Source organism: Cornus florida, unplaced genomic scaffold, assembly GCF_030987335.1.
Source record: "Cornus florida cultivar Cherokee Brave unplaced genomic scaffold, ASM3098733v1 CherokeeBrave_3.0.0_Hap2_Chr09, whole genome shotgun sequence".
Taxonomy (NCBI): Eukaryota; Viridiplantae; Streptophyta; class Magnoliopsida; order Cornales; family Cornaceae; genus Cornus; species Cornus florida.
Genome location: NW_026775579.1, coordinates 61,993,412 through 62,008,632, shown reverse-complemented (window position 1 = coordinate 62,008,632; position 15,221 = coordinate 61,993,412). Strand labels below are relative to the sequence as shown.

General features: G+C 38.2%; 1 protein-coding gene across 1 annotated transcript in view; it reads left to right on the top strand.

The window, feature by feature from the left end:
* Positions 1-13,350, top strand: part of LOC132272695 (putative pentatricopeptide repeat-containing protein At1g12700, mitochondrial) — a 29,229-nt gene extending 15,879 nt beyond the window's left edge. Inside the window, exons 5-6 of the mRNA XM_059773795.1 lie at positions 12,260-12,316; positions 13,144-13,350. Coding sequence (XP_059629778.1) covers positions 12,260-12,316; positions 13,144-13,350 — 264 coding nt within the window. The remainder of the gene's footprint in view (positions 1-12,259; positions 12,317-13,143) is intronic.
* Positions 13,351-15,221: the final 1,871 nt, after the last annotated feature.

Here is a 15,221-nt window from a genome sequence, read left to right as displayed (position 1 = left end):
AGTCTTCGTATATTCAAAAACACCAATAACCACAAAATAAAATTCAAATCCTTACCCCAGGCAATGTGAGATACCGTGATATGTAGGACGTTGTGGTAGCTGCCAGTGCTAGTCACCCGCCCACACACTCTGTAACCGTTGTGGTAGCTAGTCAATGCGTCACCCGCCCATTAAAAAAACAACAAAAAACCCGAGCTACCTACCCAACCACACTAACCATCCCAGTAGGAAAAACCATAAGAAGAATTTCAATAATCAATGATCATACCGCAAACCCTTTATCAGACTATAACGACCCTAAACTAAATACCGAAAATAATAAAAAATTTAAAAAAAATTTCGGTATGACCTTCGCTAAAAATGGTCCTACAACAACCTATTCAAATGGAAAAAAAAACGACGACCTTTCAAGACCTATCCAACCTGCCCCAACACACAATACAAAAGAAATATAATGCATTCCCCAATACCACAACATCAACAACCTTCCCAAATTAGTTCATCAACGTCATCTTCTTCAACTTAAGCATTTACATGGTCTCAGTTTACAACAAAAACAATCAAGTATCTTAGTTATATTACAGGGCCATGATTTGCAAAAATAAATACTCTTTTACATAGTTGAGACAATACAAAAAAAATGGGCTAAGATACAAAAGATAACAAAATACAACTCCTAATCTTCTTCAAGCTTGCGGGGGATTGTCATCCGCCACTTCTTTTCCGAGTCCTAAAAAATGTTAAATAATTGGGGTGAGCAAAATTGTTCAGTAGGTAGTGCCTAAGGCACACCTCTTGAGACCCCGTGAATCCACACAATGAATAGGAATAAGGAAATTGGGATCATACCATACCGGGAGTAAAAGTATAACTACGATACCACACCATTAATCCAATACCACAAATAAATATGCCATGCAATGAGATGTCGTGCCATGCAATGTCACTCCCCATTTTTCCAAAACCATTTCCATTATCATTTCCAAACCGTTAGTGAACCTGTCCCATGGCAACTCTATGACGGCACAAGAGGAGGATTGGCCACTGTCCCTGACCCATGGCAACTCCATGGCGTCATTTGGGGCCCAGGTAACTCAACCACACTAGGGCGATCTCCCTAGTCCCCTCTAGGCCTCACTAACGCCGCGGTCCCTAGGTAACTCCTAGGCAGCCGAGTTTTTCATAAAATTCTTTCCTAAAAATATATATGTATATACTTTTATTTATTTATTTATTTTTTTTTTATCAAATTCATGTTCCCATCTCTTTCCCAATGAAGTACACAGATGCTTCATGGGTTTTTGGTCATAGCAACATTTATCATCACATGCCAATTTTAAGATTTAATTACTTAGCATGCTTCACAAGAAGTTTCAAAAAAAATTAACATACTTCCTTCAACAAAATTCTAGCATGGTAAGCAAGTAAGACATGGAATTAAATTCATAAAAACATATATTTCGTGTAACACCAATTAAAACACATAGACACATATCTCATTACAACAATATGATCATTTCAAGGAAAAACTAACACAATTTAACATGCTTGACAACAAATCAAATAAGATGATTCACAAAGGAGCAAGAAAAAGGTGAATTAGGAACCCCTACCTCTATTTTATGCAAAACCCCCAATTTTCACCTTAAACCCTCAAAATGGGTCACAATTTTCGGACTCCCTAAAGTAGCCAAAAACTGAAATTGTTGGTATGGATTTGAAGATATCGTCGTGGGCTTCAATTTGCCGCAAATGGCATCCAAAATTTCCAACAAATGAGAGAATAATCAAGAGTTGAAATTGTAAAAGAAAAGAAAAAGAAACCAAAGCAGCGAATGAGAGAACACTGGCCGAGAGAGAGAGAACGCTGATTGGAAAACAAAAAAATGTGTCTGTATAACCCTTTCTCACATGTGGTAGTAAATAATAGGAGTGGGTCCCACCAATTTTGCAAAATGTTTTATTCAATTAACATTATATATATATAAGACATGTCATAAATATTACATTCTCCCCAACTTTAAAAGGATTTCGTCCCCAAAATCAAGACACACCTGAAGAAGAAAATAACGCTGGGTACTTAGAGCGAACCTCCTGTTCGAGCTCCCAAGTAGCCTCCTCTACTCCGTGGTGTCTCCAAAGAACTTTCACCATGGGTATCGTCTTGTTCCTCAACACCTTCTATTGTGTGTCAAGAATCTGAATTGGTCCCTCCTCGTAGGAAACATCCTCATCAATGTCCACATCAACCCAACTAGTACTTCCGTAACATCGACACATAGAAAACATTGTGGACTCTGTCCATCTGTGGCGGTAAAGTAAGTCTGTAGACAACTTCTCCTACAAGGTCCAAAATCTCAAACGGTCCAATGAATCGTGGTGACAACTTGCTACTCTTCCCGAATTTCATCAAACCCTTCCGTGGAGAAACCCGAAGAAAAACGTGGTCTCCCACCTCAAAGGATAACAGCCGTCTCCGCTTATCCGCATAACTCTTCTGTCGGCTCTAAGCTGTAAGTAACCTCTGTCTGATCAGCTTAATTTTCTCGGTAGTCTCGAGTACAATGTCGAGTCCTGAGATGGCTGTCTCGCCTACCTCAGTCCAACAAACAGAAGGCCTACAAGGTCTACCATACAACACCTCAAATGGAGCCATTTGAATACTCACCTGATAACTGTTGTTATAAGCAAACTCAATAAGCGGTAGGTGATCTTCCCAACTGCCACCCAAGTTAAGCACACATGCCCGAAGCATATCCTCCAAAATCTGGATAGTACGCTCCGACTGGCCGTCTGTCTATGGATGGAATGTTGTACTAAGATGCAACGCTGAACCAAACGCTGCTTGAAGTCCTTCCCAGAACTTCAAAGTGAACTTGGCATCACTATCTGAGACAATGGTTACTGGAACTCCATGCAACCTTATAATCTCCTTCACATAAAGTACACCAAGCTTCTCTGCATCATCTGTTGCCTTAATAGGCAAAAAGTGAGCCGTCTTGGTCAACCTGTCAATGATGACCCATACAGCTTCATTGCCCCTCCGTGACCTTGGAAGACCTATCATAAAATCTATAGCAATATGTGTGATACCCCTCGGATCCGAGACACGAGTTGATCAAGCCCAAACCCAAACCCAAACCCGAGGGAATATCAAACAATTAATATTTTAAACGAACACAGAATTACAAAATGAATTTAAGAAATAAATAATTCAAAGCTGAAAGAAATCTAAAATATAATCCTTTAAGAATTAAATACTTAAAATCCAAAACCTCGAATAGTTTAACAACTCGGGAATCCATCCAGTGGACCACTAACAAGAAAATCCCAACTGAAAAATAAAACCAGAAGAAATCCATAATTATATCATGGAGAGAAATCCTACGTCGTCGGAAGAATGAGTGACCGCCTCTACTCAGCACGAACAAGCTCAAGCCTGAAACTGACGTGCACCTGAAAAATAGGAGTGGGTCAGGTCCATGAACAAGTTCTATCCTACTACAATTCAAACAGAGACTCGATACGTATATACACTCTAACCAACTCAACAATAACTATATAATCCGTATATATATATATATATATATATATATATATATATTCACACTATGGACACTCACTGGACTATGATGCGGGTCTCAACCTGAGTAGAAGGCAACATGCAAAATGTACCTGAGTGGCCATGACTACCTAAGCTTAACAGGGTATACCTCAACCAACATAGCCAGCTACGCATCCTTCTGCATATACGCTCCCTAACCGTCGACTCTGAGACTCAAGCTCATATTGCGGTACCACAAAAATATATTTAAAGTCCTATCCTATCCATCCATAAGAAATCCAGTTGGCCATTCAGTTTGTGCAACTTCTTTGACTCAACATAGATAACAAGTAATCCAGCTAGTCATTCAGCTTGCGCAGCTTCTTTGACTTAGCATAAATAGAAGTAGGATTTATTTATAATCCATTCCCTTATTCCAATACAGGTTGGATTTAGTATTTTGAAACTAAACCATTCCTGGTATGTCACCGTCCCATACCAGTGCATATAATCCATCCGTCCAGAAGTTGATAATACAGATCAAGAATGTAAATACCAACCAATTCATAATAAGCAGATTCAAAATATTTAATTGAACATGCTTACTTTACACCACTACACAATTATCCAAGCATTGCTAATACATTTAACATATGTATAAGTAAATTTATCCATTATAAGCATATAATCATTCTGGAATCTAACATGCTTATATTATACCATGGAAACATGATTAAACAATAATTCCATTCACAGATAGATTGCTACACATAAAGTTATGCAATTTAAATCCTCCACCTCCAAGAACAGTCCCCATATTTACTTAAAATTATATACTGTTCAACCTACTGATTTCATGTGACTCTTAATAATACTAAATTAATAAAATTTCCATTCACAGAGAATGATTAAACCAAGGTTCAGAAATTTAAATTCTCCACCACTAAAGTAGCAACAGTTTTATAAAAACTTAACTACTGTTCCAGCTATCAACGTCTACTGGTTTATTATGCATTACCCAACTCTCTAAAGTTTTCACAAGGCTTAGAACACCTCTAAACATCCCAATATAGCTTCCTCCGGAATCTAAAAATCCCAAAATCCAAGTCCCGTAGCCCATACAGTTGCAGAAAAAAAAAAAAAAAAAAAAAAAAAAAAAAAAAAAAAAACTGAAAACCAAACGAAAGAGCTTGCTCTCTCAAAGAGAGCCTGCTCTTTCTTGCTTGGAGCCGGCTTTCCTAAGCTTAAAGCCTGCTCTTTGCTCCCAAGAGCTGGCTCCATGATTCCATGGAGCTTGCTCTTTGTTCCAAAGAGCTTGCTCTTTGAAATCAAGAGCCTACTCTCCTCCGTTCCTTCATCTCTTTCACGTCCGGCGTGTTTCTGATGAATTGACTTCCATTCCTAAGGTACTTAGATGTTTAAGTTAGGTTCCAACATGTTCCAAAATCCATTAAATTCTTTGCTCAATTACCAAAATCAATTTAAACATGAATTTTGCAAAAAGGATTTAATACGAGCAATTTAAGCATTCATGAACATCAACTGCTTTAGCAAATTCAAACTTGCAGACTCAATTAATTCTATTGTTTCCCAACATGTTATAGAACTAATTAATTTCATTATTCATCAATTTACATGAATTAAAACAAAAGTTACGCAAGGAAGAATTTAAAACAAACAATAAACAACTTGTAAACACATCCGGTTTTAAGCATCTCAAACATGCAACCCAGTTTAATTTTTAATTCTTATTTAATCCTGGAGATGTATTAGTCATGTAAAGAATACGAGCCAAGGGAAAAGAGTTAGGATTAGAACTTGCCTGCGAGATTTTGAATTAAAATCTTTACGTCGTCTTCCTAAGTTTTCCGGCGTAACTAGTTCCCTCTGCTTCTCTCTGTTTCTTCTGTCCCTCTGTATATGTGAACTGGGTTTTTGATTTCTAACCCTAAGCCGACGTCTAACTATATATTTATATAGGTTTTAAGGAAAACCTAATTCTTATTCTAATATAAGTTAGAGACGGGAACTGACCAATCTCGCACTATATCTAAGGTGGCTTAATAAATCGTGACTACGTACAGCAACCAAAACCCTAATTTAATCCCATTAACTAATTTACATAATTAAACAATTATAAGAAAATCAATTAACGCATTTAAAATAATTAAAATAATTCAGGATATAATTAAGTCAATTAAAATAAAACAAAATCCAATTAAATAAAATAAGTCACTTAAATAACAGAATTCAAATAATTGAAATAAATCAAATAATAACAATTAATGCAAATAACCAAGCAATAAAACAATTAAATAATAAAAAATGCAACCAAAAACTTAAGTAAAATACCAGGACTATCCTTTCAAAATTAGGGGTATTACATTCTTCCCCCCTAACAAAAGGAATTCCGTCCTCGGAATTCATTCTTACCTTCTTCCCATAATTTAGGAAACTACGAGCGAATGACATCCTCCCGTTCCCAAGTGGACTCAGCCTCATTATAATGACTCCACTGAACACGCACCAAAGGAATAACCTTATTACGAAGGATTTGATCCCGACGGTCGACAATACGACACGGTGACTCCAAATATGTTACATCCGGCTACAACTCAATCTCTCCAACCTTGATACACTGATACCGATCCTCATCTCGTAGAAATTTCCGCAACATGAAAACATGGAACACATTATGTACGCAATCCAAATTATCCGGAAGTGCCAACCGATAAGCAATAACTCCAACACGATCCATGATCATTGATGGACCGACAAACCGCGGTGCCAACTTCCCTTTCTTCCCAAAGCGCATGACACCTTTCATAGGCGACACTTTGAGTAGAAACTGATCTCCAACCCTAAACTCCAAAGCACGAGTACGACGATCAGCATAACTCTTTTGCCTACTCTGAGCAATACGCATGCGATTCCGAATAAGAGCAATCTTCTCAGAAGCATCCTTAATGAACTCAGGACTCAAGAATCTACTCTTACCAACCTCCATCCAATAAACAGGCGATCAACACGGTCGACCATACAATGCCTAAAATGGTGCCATACCAATAGTCTTCTGGAAACTATTGTTATATGCGAACTTCATAAGTGGCAAGTAATCCTCCCAGTTACCCTTGAAGTCAATAACACACGACCGAAGCATATCCTCCATGATCTGATTAACCCTCTCAGTCTATCCATCAGTCTGAGGATGATAAGCAATGCTAAGGTGTAATTATGTACCCAAAGCCTGCTAAAAACTCTTCCAAAATCCTGACATAAAGCTCGAATCCCTGTCCAATATAATAGACAATGGAGTTCCATGCAACTTTACAATTTTCAAAATGTAAAGTCTCGCCAACTGCTCCGAGGTGAAGTCAGTGCGAATAGGCAAGAAATGAGCTGATTTCGTCAATCTGTCCATAATAACCCAAATAGAATTGTGAACCTTAAAGGAATTAGGCAATCCCTCTACAAAATCCATAGAAATGCTCTCCCATTTCCACTCCGGGATCGGCAGTGGCTATAGAGCTCCTGGCGGCCTCTGATGATTAATCTTAACCATCTGACAGGTACTACACTGCGAAACGAAAAGAGTAATGTCCCTCTTCATACCTGCCCACCAGAACTGCCGCTTCATATCCTGATACATCTTGTCCCCTCCTGGATGAACAGAAAACTTATAATGGTGAGTCTCCGTCATTACATCCTTCCTCAACTCGTCAGCAGAAGGTACCACTAACCGTCCCTTGTACCTTAAACCTCCATCAGCCCCAACATAGTAAAATGGCACCTCACCAGAAGCTATCTCTGCAACTTTGTCCATGCACTGCTAATCCGTGAGTTGTGCCTTTAACACCTTATGAATAATAGAAGGTGTAACTACCATACAAGCCATGAAAGCATTCGACAACTCATCCACTGTCTTTAAAGGATTCCACTCAAAAATGAATAGAGCATAAAGGCTACCAACAAGTCGGCGACTGAGTGCATCCGCCACCACATTCGCTTTCCCTGGATGGTACTGTATAGAAAAGTGATAGTCTTTCACAAACTCCAACCACCTGCGTTGTCTCATATTCAGCTCCCGCTGAGTGAACAAATACTACAGACTCTTGTGATCGCTGAATAATCTAAAGGACTCACCCAACAGATAATGCCTCCAAATACGTAAGGCAAAGACCATAACTGCCAACTCCAAATCATGTGTTGGATAATTAAGCTCATGAGGCTTAAGCTTCCGAGATCCATACGAAATCGGTCACTCCTTCTGCATCAAAACACATCCAAGACCCTGCAAAGAAGCATCAGTATAGACAAGATACTCTATTCCGCTTTGTGGGGTAGACAAAACTGGTGCAGAAGTCAACTTAGTCTTCAGCTCATCAAAAGCTTTCTGACAATGTTCATCCTACACAAACCATACACCCTTCTTAGTCAGATGAGTGAGTGGTCCCGCTATCTTTGAGAACCCCTGGATGAACCTCCTGTAATACTCTGCCAATCTGAGGAAACTACGAATCTCGGTAGGTGAAGTAGGCTGTCCCCACTCAACCACTACTGAGACCTTGGCTAGATCCACTGTTATTCTCCTTTCTGACACCATGTGACCCAGAAATTTTACCTCCCGTTACCAAAATTCACAATTCTCGAACTTTGTAATACCCCTAATTTCAAAAGGATGGTACTGGTATTTAATTTATTCTTTTAATTGAATTTTAAATTATTTAATTGTTTATTTGACATACTTGTTACTTGTTTAAATTGGTGTTTAAGTTTCATGGCATGTTTAAATGTCTTATTACTTGAATTGCTCACATTATTTGTAATTAGTAAATTTATTATGACTTGTTTTATTTAATTATTGTATTTAATTCTTTATTTTTGTTTAAGTGGTTTAATTTAGTTGTTTTATTTGAATTAATTTAATTGAATATAATAGTTTAATTATTTTAATTTAATTGTTAATTGTCTTGATTTAATTATATTTAATTAGGGTTTTGTTTTTAAAAGTCACGTTTGTAGCCGACGTAGGTTTTTAATTAAGTATCTTTGGGCCGATTAGGATTCAGCTTGGGGCTTGGAATTAATTTAGGGTTTGGTACAACTCTATAAATATATAGGTTACCTCTGGTTAGGGTTTTAGGAAAAGAAAAATAAACCTATACACGTCTGTGGAGGCAGAGGATGAACAGAGGAATTTGTCAGTAGGAATTGCCGGGAACCTTCGAAGACGGCGTAGAGATTTTGAACAAAAGTCTCAAAGGCAAGTTCTGTCTTAACTCTCTCCCTTAGGCTTTGTGTTCTTTGCATACTTAAATAGTTTCAGGTTGAGTTACATGTTTAAAACAAAAAGAAAATATATGTTTTCATGTTTAGAAATTGGAAGCATATCAGTATGTGTTTATACTTGTTAAACTGAGTACACTTGAAACTTTCTTGTAAATTTCTTTGTTTAAATCCATGCTAGTAGTATACTAAGGACATAAACAAGGGTGGAAATCTACTAGAAGTAAGGTACAAATTCTGGAAACCAAAATACTAAAGTGCCGAAGGTGTAAACGATGCTTGAATACGAGAACAAAGAGAGGAGAAGGGAAAGAGCCGGCTCTCCCTTGGAGGGAGCTGGCTCTCCTTGTAAAGGAGGTGGCTCCAAGGCCTTAGGAGTCAGCTCCAAGGCCAATGGAGGCGGCTCCATGGTTTTTGGAGCCTGCTCTATTTTGGTTTTTCCCAATTTTTTCGTTCTATTGATTTTTCTTTTGGTTTTCAGTGAGACAGGTTCTTGGGTATGGAATTTCTAAGTTTTCTAATAGAAACTAAGTACTGTAATGGATGGTTTAACAGTGGTCTGGTGTGGGATTAAAGTTTGAAGGGTGTTGAGTCTGCTCCATGTTGTCTTCTTCAGAGTTTTTACATTCTGTTCTTATTTTTCAATAAGGAAGCCTCTTGGTTAGTGAATTTCTAGTATTGATTGAAAAGATTAATTACTGTAATGAGTGTTTAGAGACTGTCCAAAGGAAGATTAGAGTCTAAAGGAACAGAGTAATATAAATTTAGGCACCGAGTGTTAATCGTTAAAACTGTATGGTTTTTGTATGTGCCTTGCAGACCTATTTGGTTTTGGATACTGTATTTCTAACTTTTCTTAGAATTTCTGTGATAGTTGGTTCACTGTTAATTACATATATTTGAAAAAAAATATATATGTTTTAAATCTATATTTTTGCTAAGGATTAGTTGATGGTTGAATTGTAAAACCTAGTGCATCAATTTGTTGGACAGAAAATTATATATATGATACATTACTTTCATTTATTTTGCATGCCATGGAACAAATTGATACAATGTTTATTTGGGCTGGGTTAATTATATGGAAACTGGGAATAGAGTTATATTTACAGACACAGTTCTGTGTGATCAAGTTATGGTTTCTATATTGGTTTCCTTAAGCATGTTGTTTACTCTACTCTAACATGCTTAGTTTGGAATGGTTGATATTGTTATTTAATTGTCAATGCCTTATCAACTGTTGGACGGATGGAATTGTATGCACCGGTATGGGACGGTGTCATACTGGGTTTAAATTAGCTCAAGTAGCTAAGTCCTACTTATTTTGGAATAAGGGTACGGGTTATTAAATAAAGTCCTCCTTATATATATATATAAGTCGGTACGGTTGAATACGCCGAATGACTTACTGGATTTCGTGTGGATGGATAGGAACGGAATTTAAATATATTTTTATGATACCGTGACATGAGCTTGAGTCTCAGAGTCGACGGTTAGGGTGCGTATACGCAGTTGGATGTGTAGCTGGCTGTGAGGGTTGAGGTATACCCTGTTTAGGTTAGGTACTCATGCCCATTCAGGTGCGTTTTATGTGATGCCTTCTATTCAGGTTGAGACCTTCTTCATAGTCTAGCGAGAGTCCAGTAGTGTGGATATAGTTATGTATAGATTATTAGTTATTGTTGAACTATTTAGTATGTACATGCGTATCGAGTCTCTGCTTGGATTGTAGTAGGATAGAACTTGTTCGTGGGCCTGACCCACTCCTCTTTTTCAGGTGTACGTCAGTTCCAGGCTTGAGCTTGTTCGTGCTGAGCAGAGACGATCTTCCACTCTACCGACGATGTAGGACTTCTTTCTAGAAAATAGATTTGGATTTTATCTTCAGCTTTACTTTCATTCAGTTTGGGATTTTTATTAGGGGTCCATTGGAGATGGATTCCATAATTGTTTAACTTATGGAGTTTTGGATTATCGAAATTTAAGTATTTAAAATTATTAAGGATTATCTTTTAGTTTTCTTTCAGCTCTTAAATTTTATTTTTAAATTCATTTTTGTATTCCATGTTCGTTTTAAAGTTATTAATTGTTTGATATCCCTCGGTTTGGGCTTGGGCCTGATCAACCCGTGTCTCGGATCCGAGGGGTATCACAAACTTGGCATACAACTGGTGCTCACGAAGCATCCGCAAGACTATCCGAAGATGTCTAGCATGATCGTCCTCTGACCTCGAGTAAATCAAAATATCATCTATGAAGACAATGACAAATTGATCCAAATAGGCCCTGAAGATTCGGTTCATTAAATCCATAAAGACCGTTGGTGCATTAGTCAACCCGAACGGCATCACTCGAAACTCATAAGATCCATATCTAGTGAGAAACGCTGTCCTTGGAACATCCTGTTCCCTAACCCGAAGTTGATGATATCCAGTCCGCAGATCAATCTTAGAAAAATAGATAGCTCCCTTCAATTAATCAAAAAGATCATCAATCCTGGGTAAAGGGTACTTATTACGAATAGTAATCTTGTTCAACTTCCTGTAATCTATACACAGACGAAGCAAACCATCCTTCTTCTTCACAAATAAAACCGGTGCTCCCCAGGGTGAAGTACTCCTACGAATAAAACCCTGCTGAGTAATTGCTGATTTTGATCCCTCAGCTTTCGCATCTCCACTGGTGCCATCCTATATGGTGCCCTAGCAATAGGCGTAGTGCCTGGAGCTAAATCTATCATAAAATCGATCTCGCGACTAGGACGCAACCCTGGAATCTCCTAAAATACATCCAAGAAATCCTGTACAATTGTTCAACTCCCTATAATCTATACACAGACGAAATAAGAAATCCTGTACAATTGGTGTTCGTAGTTCTCTGTGTGTTTCTAGTCGGTTCTTTTCTGAGTGCATAGGAAGTTCATTTCACCTCAGGAACGAATGGGGGTCCATGGTTGAACAGTTGATGAGTAACGTGTAATAGGGTGTCGGGTGCATACAAGTGCAAGTTGGTCTCTTGTGAGAGTGGGGCTTGTTACTCTTCCGTTTGTTCTAGTCCTGGCAAGGACGTCATTTGTTATGAGTCTTGTCTCTGTCTAGGAGTTGTGTGCGTCCGTGGAAGGACGGGATTGCGAGTGATTGTTACTCTGTAGAGTTCGTCGATTGAGGTTTTGATTAAAGGGGTCGACTTACTTCCACGGAGAGAGGTATAGCCTTTAGTTTTGTAGTCCTTGTTTTGAGGATGGTTTTGACTAGTAGGATATGAGGTACAGATTGCCAAATGGGGATTGTGTTTTTAATATTTGTTATTTTCGGTGGCGGCAAGGAATTTGTCATAAATGAAAGGTCTAGGATGACCAAGTGATGTGATATGAGTCGTATCTCCGAACGTTTTTATTGATGTCTGAATTGAGCACTGTCTTGAGGACAGGTGTTGGTATTATTGAATGTTATGCAGTTAGAGAGTGATTATGGGATTCCATTGAGGGTAATAGGAATGATTAATTTAGTTTTGAGATCGCGAGTATGAGATAGTTGTATTGTATGATTTGACGAGGTAAGAACTTAATCGAATGATGTTATGGAACAGTTTACCTGGTATTGGTATTATGAGAAAATTAGAGAGCTTTGATGTTGGTCAATGATTGAGACAGCTAGTGTCGTGTTGTTTTTGTTTATTATGGTTAGGTGATTGGGATATGATTGGGGTTCTGAGGATAGGTTTATGGTTGTATGGTTGTTGAGGTTATGTAGAGCAACGGATTAATTAGAGAGTGGGTCTCGTGGCTGTTTTGTGGACTATGTAGTGTTGTGTTTGAGGTTTGAACCTGAGGACAGGAACGATGTCTGGTCGAGATCGGATTGATGATGAGAATGGCCTGGCCAACCACTTCTCCTGAATCAATCCTTCTTTGGCACTATGTCGGGTCAAAGGTCAATGATCGTTCTGACTTGTTAATTATAGTGAGAGTATGGTACTGTACGTTGTGTTTGTGTGATAATGTGGACTTATATGATTTATCTTGGGTGACAAAAGGTGTTAGATGGTATTGGGTGTTTGATAACAAGTTAGTGGTACAATCATTGATTATAGAGAATCTCGTTTTGAGGATTTGTGTTCAGAATGCAGAGTAGTACATTTTATTGTTTCGGCGACTCATGATTGAATAATTGTTAGAGGATTCATCGTTTAGTTGTCTTGAGGATTGATCCGTATGATAATTATCGATTGGTGTGATTGGTGATTGTTGTATGATTATGTAGTTATATAGCCGTATGTTGGATGACGAGTATTGATTGGACAATGACGTGTAGATTGGATTTGAGTCTAATTGTGTGTTGGATAAGGTTCCTCATTTGGGGTCTGGGTTACCCTTTAGAAGGATAAGTGTGATAGGATGTTGTCATGTTCCTGGGTCTTATGACCATTCTTCTTCGAGCTCCGAAGTATTAGGTAGCAGTGTAGAGGAGACTGGTGTTAATCTTAAGTCGAGTATAGGATTCAGTGGGTTTTGTGCTTGATGTTGTGAGCGATGAGTTCCCTCGTGGGGTGGTGATCATTGGGTTTTCTGGCGGCAGTGTGTGATTGCCTGTGGGCGCTGGTGTCAAAGGCAGTATGGTGGATTGAGTACTTGGTCTTCGGATTTTGTGAGGTGTTCTCGAAAAGACTCTAGTTGTGGGCCTCCTTCTTTTAAGAAAGGTAGATTTCGAGGACGAAATCTCTTTAAGGAGGGTAGATTGTAACGTTTCCAATTTTCTCCATTTTTCAATTTTTTCAGAATTTCATTGATGCAAGGGCATTTCGGTCTTTTCTTATGTTACTCGTAGGATTGTGGTTGGGTCCATTTGCAATTGGTGCATTTTAATTTATATGATTATGTAACACTTAATTAGTGGTGCATTTGTATTTATGTGGCGTGTATTAAAGCTAAAGAAAAAAGAAAAGTCAAAGGTGGAAGTGGCGGAACCCACCACCCATGTTTATAAGTGGTCTAGAGACCACATTTACTTGCCATTTTCTTTCTCCCCGTATCTCTCTCTCCTTCTCAATTTTCCATTTCTTTTTCTTTTCCTTTCAAGCCAATCTTTGAGGCTTGATTCCTTCTTCGTTACTTAGCGGATTTGGGTGCCGTTTGAGGCAAAACGAAGCCCACGAGGAGCTCTACACATCCATACCAGCAATTCCAGATTTGGTGCCCTCCTTGATTTTTGAATTCCTTGACCCACTTCAAAGGTTTTGCTCATTTTGAGGTAGGGGCTTCCTAATTCACATTATTCATGCACCTTTGTGAGTTATTCTACTTAAATTGTGTCATAGCGTGCTTGTTGGTGTTAATTGTAGTTTAAAATGTCTTGATTGTATATATATGAATATGTGAATACTTGTCTTGATTGTGCTATATGAGAAACATGCTTATATAATGAGTTATATGCCTATTGTATTGTTCACATGCTATGACTGGTGTATGAAAGCATGTCCTATTGTATTTAGTGATAATCCATTATTGTTTAAATATTAAAAGTATGAGATCATGCTTACTTGTGTTGTGTCAAATTCCTCATTTTCATAGAATTGAGATTATGAGACATACATGTACACCATTAGGTTGCATGAAAGGAAGAAATTGTTTTTGAAAATGAAAATGGGGAGTTTTGGGAAAGAATATTTTGATGAAAGTGTTTTGGAAAAACCCGGTCGCTGCGGAGTTACCAACGGGCTGGTAGGTTAATGTAACCTAGAGGGAAACTATGGAGATTGCCCTAGCGTGGTTGAGCTATCTAGGCCCCATAATGAAGCTGCGGAGTCACCAAAGGTCAGGGACAGTAGCCAATCCTTCTCTCGGCGCTACGGAGTCACTAAAGGGGGTTACATTAACAGTTTGAAAGCGATGATTCTGATTATGAAAAATGAGGAGCGACATCAGCATGCATTGCATCTCCATTGCATCTTATTATTTGTGTTGAGAAAGATAACCATGTTGTATTCTCCCCTGTGGTATGACCCCAACTCCTATTGGCCTATTCTTTGTTTTGGATTCACGGGGTCTCATGAGGTGCGTTTTAGGCGTCACCTACTGAGCAAATTGCTCCCCCACTATATTATTATATTTTTCAGGTTTCGGCAAAGAAATGGTGGATGAAAATCCACCACTGAATTGAAGGAACTTGGAGAATCTATTGAATGTATTTTTTGTAGAACTTGAATATATCAAGTAAAGTACATATTCTGAAATGTATCAAGTTTAGTTTGGCATGTAAATGATGAAACCTGAATCTAGAATTCATTTTAATGTATAATGACCATGATGTAAAGCCAATCTATTAAATTCATGGATTTGTTTCTCAAAAGATGTTTTAATGTGATTGTGGGTTGGTCCCCTCGTCTTTGATCG